The 6,523-nt window shown below is 36.4% G+C and overlaps 1 protein-coding gene across 1 annotated transcript; it reads left to right on the forward strand.

Annotated features, from left to right (window-relative positions):
- The first annotated feature begins 689 nt into the window (after positions 1 to 689).
- LOC113356677 lies at positions 690 to 4,754 on the forward strand. Its single transcript, XM_026599887.1, has 7 exons — positions 690 to 820; positions 922 to 1,211; positions 1,306 to 2,452; positions 2,553 to 2,670; positions 2,767 to 2,945; positions 3,165 to 3,359; positions 3,443 to 4,754. The coding sequence occupies exons 1-7, from the start codon at positions 690 to 692 to the stop codon at positions 4,752 to 4,754; spliced, it is 3,372 nt and encodes a 1,123-aa protein (XP_026455672.1).
- Positions 4,755 to 6,523: the final 1,769 nt, after the last annotated feature.

Raw genomic sequence — 6,523 nt, forward strand, 5'->3', positions numbered from 1 at the left:
AGCAACCTCAAACTCTTGTTATTCATCAAGGGGAGAATAATGGTACATGGTAGACTATAAATCATAAGAAGAATGGTAAGAAGAATAAGAAAGTAGCTACAGATACTCGTGTGCAAGTTGAAGTGGTGAGGATTGGAACTGCTGATTATGAACAACAGCTTCAGGAAGAGCTGATCAGGTCCGAAGCTGCAATGCGCAATGCTTCAGCTATGGCGGAGAAGGCTGTTGCTGCGCATCCAGTTTTAGTTAGTAACGCAAAGTCGTTGAGTAATGTTGCCTTAAATACTAAGCCTGGTGGGAATGTTGAATTGGCTAGAACTAGACTTCCTAATCCGGGTAGGATTCCTGTTTCGGATGCTATATATACTCCTGTTTGTGAGGCTGTGGAGAAGAGTTCTAAATACGTCTCTTCAAATAAGTTTAATATCTTGGACAATACTCTTGTGGGTGAAACAACAAGTGTACATGAGCTTGGGAATATTGATGAAGTTGCACGTAAGGCTAAGCATCAACAGCTTATGGATTTTCAGGCTAGACTAGACACTGTGAGGGATGTAGAAGCTTTATCTGACTTGGATGAGGAATCAGAGCTAGGAGTTCGAGCAAGAAAAGGTTCTTCTCCAAGATTAAAATCCTCCTCAAATACTTTTGAAGTACAGCTAATCAATAATCAAAACCCTATTGTTTAAATGCGGGTGTTGTTTTGGAATATCAATGGAGTTGCACGTGATGTAGCTCAAGATAAACTAAAGGAGTTGATTAGAGAGTTTAAACCAGACATTTTTGGTATTGCTGAACCAAAAGTTCCATGTTCTGCTGGGTTCAGATATGGTTTGCAAAGACAAGGTTATTCTTCTCAAATATTGCTAATATTTGGGTTTGTTATTCAAATACTCTAAATCTTTCAATTGTTAATGTCAGTAAGCAGGCAATAACGGTTGAGGTGGATGGTGTACATGTTTCTTTTGTCCATGCTAGCTATATTCAGGTTACTAGGAGGAGTCTTTGGCAGCAACTTGTTAGTTCTGGTGATGGTATTCCTTGGTTAGTCATTGGGTATTTTAACTGTATTCTTCGTTTGGATGAGAAGAAGGGTGGTCTTGAACCTAGAACCTCAGCTATTAATGAGTTTTCAGATTGGTTGGATGACAACAATCTCTTTGAAGCTAATGCTTTGGGAAGTAAGTTCACTTGGACGAATAAACAATCAGGTATGACTAGAATTGTTAGTAAACTTGATCGTGCTATTATTAATGCGGCTTGGCTTGAGAAATTTGAGAATTGGCGGTGTAAAGCTCTTCCTAGGGAAGTTTCTGACCATTCTACTCTTTTGGGTTCCTTTTGCTGTTCCAAGACCCAAAAGAGCTCCTTTTCGAGTTCAAAAGATGTGGTTCTTACATTCTGATTTCCTTCGTATGGTTAGAGATAGTTGGAGTATGTCTATTTCTGGGTCTCTTGATTTTATTTTCACACAAAAATTAAAGAGACTAAAAGGAGTTATCAAGGAATGGAATCTTCGTGTTTTTGGTAATTTTCATTCTAGGTTAAAGCAGGATCAGTTGAGGTTTGAGGCAGCTGCTCTTCTTTGTGATGAAAACCCGGATGACATTACAAAGTTAAATATTATGAAGGATACTATGGCTAAACTTAATGATACTCGTGCTCAGTTGAATATTATGCTTAATCAGAAATATAGAAATAAGTGGCTTGTGAAGGGTTCAAGTAACACTAATTTCTTTCATAATAACATTAGAATTCGTAGAAGTTCTAACACTATCTCTGAACTTGTTGACAGTGCAGGCAATACTATTTCTGATTTTGAGCAGCTTAGAAATCATGTTGTGCACTATTATGAGGACAAGTTTAATGGGCCGGAGTTGGAGATTGATCCTATTTTATTTGACTATGATCATATTAGCATCTCGGAGGAGGAAAGTTTAGCCATGGACAGAATTCCATCTTCTGAGGAGATTAAACAAGCAGTTTTTGATCTAGGGGCAGACAGTGCTCCAGGGCCGGATGGGTTTTCTGGATGTTTCTATAGACACTGCTGGGATATTATTCAAGATGACTTATTAAGAGCCGTTATTTATTGCTGGAATTCTGGTCATATCCCAAATGGATTAAATTCTAGCCTAATTGTCTTGATTCCCAAGGTAAGAGGTGCTAATTCTCTTCGTAATTTTCGTCCTATTGGTCTCAGTAATTTTTTCTTCAAAATCTTTACTAAGATCTTAGATACTAGACTGGGGAGCGTTTTAGATAAAGTTGTTTCTGAAGAACAGATGGCTTTCATGAAAAGGCGTAACATCCATGAAAACATTAGTCTTGCTTCTGAATTGATTAATGAACTTCATATCAATCGTAAGGATGGTAATTTTGGCCTTAAGCTTGATATCACACAAGCTTTTGACACGGTCAGTTGGTCTTTTGTCTTGGAGGTTTTTCGTAGGTATGGTTTCTCGGAGCATTGGTGCACTTGGATTTCTCACATCTTCAATTCTGCTAGAATCTCTATTCTCTTGAATGGCAGTCCGGAGGGTTTTTTTCAGGATAAATAGAGGTTTACGTCAAGGAGATCCTCTTTCTCCCTTGATCTTTGTTTTGATGGAGGATGTCCTTAGCAGAAATATCACAAAGCTTTTTGCAGAGAAGAGGATGTCTTACATGGTAACTAGAGGTGGTATTTCTCCTACTCATCTCTTTTTTGCTGATGATATTATGATTTTCTGTAAAGGAAATTTGCGGAGCATTAATAATCTGTAGGATCTGTTGGGTAAGTATCAGTGTGCTTCGGGTCAATCAGTTTGTCGCCAAAAGAGTAAAATTTATTATGGTGGTGGTTCGTTGAGTGGACGTAATTATGTTGTTGATTATTTGGGTATGAGTGTAGCTACTTTCCCTGATCGTTATTTTGGTTTTCAAATAATGCCTGGTGCTGTGAGGTATCATCATATTGCTAATGTGGTTGAGAAGATTAAAACCCATCTTGCTGGTTGGAAGGGTTTTCTTTTATCTTTTCATGACCGTATTGTGCTTGTTAAATCTGTTATTTCGAGTTATTCCATCCATAATATGGTTATTTATAAGTGGCCTAGCAAGTTCATTGTGCAATGTGAGCGAGCAATTAGGAATTTTATTTGGTCTGGTGACTCTAATGTCAGTCGTGCTGTTGTGGTGGCGTATGATAAAATCTGTTGCCCTTTTGAGGAGGGGGGTTTGGCTTTATCTCGTATGGCTACTATGAATTTTGCAATGTTGATGAAGTTATGGTGGAAGATCAGTACTTCTAAGAAGAATTGGGCAGGTTATCTTAAGGCTAAGTTTTTAGTCGAAGAGGCTACATTAAGACTTATGGGGTGAAGTCTACCATTCTTCCAGGCATTAGAAGGGTTTATAAATATGTGGAGGCTAACACTAAAGTTCTTCTTGGTGATGGCAGGTCTACTTCTCTATATTATGATGTTTGGTATGGAGAAAAATGTTTTGCAGAGATATTAGATGATTTTACTCTTGACAGATTGGTTTTGGTGAGTGATTGTTATAGGGATAACCAATGGGTTTTTCCTGAAAATCACTTGAACTGTTTACTCGCGGCTGGTGTGGATATGCATAATCTTCCTTTGCCAGATGGGGGTGAAGATAAGAGAGTTTGGATGCCAAACTTTTCAGGTGATTTTTCGGTAAGTTCTGCCAAGGAACTTATTCGTCAGAAACATGGTAGCTTCAATGCAGCGTCTATGCTGTGGAGGAAGGAAATTCACCCTAGACTTGCGGCTCAAAACTGGAAATTCATTCGTGGTGCTTGTGCTACTTTGGATATCATTCAATCTAGGTTCAAAATTCATTTGGCTAACAAGTGTGTTCTGTGTGAAACTGAGGAAGAATCTCTAGAACATATTCTTTTTCATTGTTCTTTTGCAGCTCGTGCGTGGTCTTGGATTTCTGGTATCTTTGGTATGACAGCAAACTTCAACATTGTGGCTTCTTTCAAGGCAGCTAAGGGAAGAAGTGCAATTGTCCATGACTTGTGGCTGGTGGCGAACTTAGTAATCAGGTCAGAACTATGGGCTATGCGCAACAAATGCATCTTTGAGAAACAGAAACCGGGCTGGGGCCTTTTTTCTAAAAGAGTGCTGAAGCTAATACAAGAATATTCAGTCCGTCTAAAAGGGTTTATGCGCAACAGTGTGGAAGATATGGTGCTGTTGGATTACTTCCGTGTGGTTCATAGAAGTGTTAGACATCAGCAGCCTATTGAAGTGTTATGGCAGCCTCCGGAACTTAATGAGATTCTAATTTGTTGTGATGGAGCAGCGCGTAGGAATCCAGGCATTGCGGGATCAGGGGTGGTGGCAAGAGACTCTAGTTGTGCATTTCTTGGTGCTTTGAGTATTGGTCTTGGAATAACTACAAACTATTTGGCGGAACTCTATGCAATTATAATTGGTATGGAATGGGCAATGCAATGTAATTATGATCGTATTTGTGTGCAATCTGATTCCTATGGAGTAGTTCAAGCTTTACAAAGTTCTTCTATTCCTTGGTTTGCAAGAGCAAGATGGGAGAGGTTATGCAATCATTATATTTCTATAAGGATAATTCACACTTACAGAGAGGCGAATTTTTCAGCAGATAAGATGGCTAAGAATGGTTGTTATCTTGATAATGAAGTGGGAATTCAGTATGAAGGAAGACCTGATTTTTTAATTTCCGTTGAAAACCCTAATGTTTCCTATTTTCGTTTCAAGTAGTGTTTCAAGTTTTTAGGGTTGCTGTGACCTCTTTTCTTGTAATCTACTTTTTGTAAATTTTGTTATCTATTAATACAATTTTTGACATATAAAAAAAAAGGGATTTGTTATTATGATTCTTTAACGAATCTCCTAGCTTGTAGATCCCAGTGCTACATAATATAATTAAATTTAAGCTTTTCAAAGCTTTTTGGAGTCTTCCTGAGCTTTTTAGAGTTTCTCAGAGCTCTTTCAGGGATCTTTAGGGTTTTTAGGAAACATTACAAGATAATCTTCATTATTGCAGTAATTTTTTTAGTATCATTATTTATAAAGAATTAAGTTACTTTCAGTTGGATTTAACGAATCCCTTGGCCAGTAGATACTAGTGCTACTAAATATAATTAACTTAAAGCTTTTTCAGAGGTTTTTAGAGTTTTTCAGAGCTCTTTAGATATTTTAGAGCTTTTTAGAGTTTTCAGGGTTTTTTAGAGTTTTCAAGGCTTTTTAGAGAACATTCAAAGTTGATCTTCACTATTGTAGGGATTTTTATTATCATTCTTTAACGAATCTCAAAGCTTGTAGATCACGGTTCTACACAGTATAACTAAATTTAAGCTTTTTGGAGTCTTCCTGAGCTTTTTAGATTTTCTCAGAGCTCTTTCAAGGATCTTTAGGGTTTTTAGGAAACATTCAAAGATAATCTTCATTATTGTAGGGAATATTGTTAGTATCACGCTTTATAAAGAATACTTTCAGTTAGCTTTAACGAATCCCCTGGCAAGTAGATACTAGTGCTACGAAATATAATTAACTTAAAGATTTTTCAGAGCTTTTTAGAGTTTTCCAGAGCTATTTAGATATTTTAGGGATTTTTAGAGTTTTCAGGGTTTTTTAGTTTTCAAGGCTTTTTAGTGAACATTAAAAGTTGAACTTCACTATTGTAGGGATTTGTTATTATCATTCTTTAACGAATCTCCTATCTTGTAGATCACGGTGCTATGGAATATAATCAAATTTAAGCTTTTCAAAGCTTTTTAGAGTTTCTCAAAGCTCTTTTCAGGGATACTTAGGGCTTTTAGGAAACATTCAAAGATGATCTTCATTATTGTAGGGAATTTTTTTAGTATCATTCTTTATAAAGAATTAAGTTACTTTTAGTTGGCTTTAACGAATCCCCTGGCAAGTAGATACTAGTGCTACGAAATATAATTAACTTAAAGCTTTTTCAGAGGTTTTTAGAGTTTTTCAGAGCTCTTTAGATATTTTTGGGCTTTTTAGAGATTTCAGGGTTTTTTAGAGTTTTCAAGGCTTTTTAGAGAACATTCAAAGTTGAATTTCACTATTATAGGGATTTTTTATTATCATTCTTTAACGAATATCCTTGCTTGTAGATCACGGTGCTACGGAGTATAACTAAATTTAAGCTTTTGAAAGCTTTTCGGAGTCTTACTGAGCTTTTTAAAGTTTCTCAGAGCTCTTCAGGGATCTTCAGGGTTTCTAGGAAACATTCAAAGATAATCTTCATTATTGTAGGGAATTTTGTGAGTATCATTCTTTATAAATAATAAAGTTACTTTCAGTGGGCTTTAACGAATCCCCTGGCCAGTAGATACTAGTGCTACGAAATATAATTAACTTAAAGATTTTTCGGAGGTTTTTAGAGTTTTTCAGAGTTCTTTAGATATTTTAGAGATTTTTAGAGTTTTCAGGGTTTTTTAGAGTTTTCAAGGCTTTTTAGAGAACATTCAAAGTTGATCTTCACTATTGTAGGGATTTTTATTATCATT

The sequence above is a fragment of the Papaver somniferum genome, chromosome 1 (assembly GCF_003573695.1).
Source record: "Papaver somniferum cultivar HN1 chromosome 1, ASM357369v1, whole genome shotgun sequence".
NCBI lineage: Eukaryota > Viridiplantae > Streptophyta > Magnoliopsida > Ranunculales > Papaveraceae > Papaver > Papaver somniferum.

What these genes read in the sequence shown, in the direction of transcription:
- LOC113356677 (XM_026599887.1), top strand. Translation starts at nt 690, where the DNA reads ATGCGGGTGTTGTTTTGGAATATCAATGGAGTTGCACGTGATGTAGCT. An exon ending in AAAGTTCCATGTTCTGCTGG is followed by an intron (nt 821 to 921) that starts GTTCAGATATGG and finishes TGTTAATGTCAG; the next exon opens with TAAGCAGGCAATAACGGTTG. An exon ending in ATAATGCCTGGTGCTGTGAG is followed by an intron (nt 2,946 to 3,164) that starts GTATCATCATAT and finishes CTCTAATGTCAG; the next exon opens with TCGTGCTGTTGTGGTGGCGT.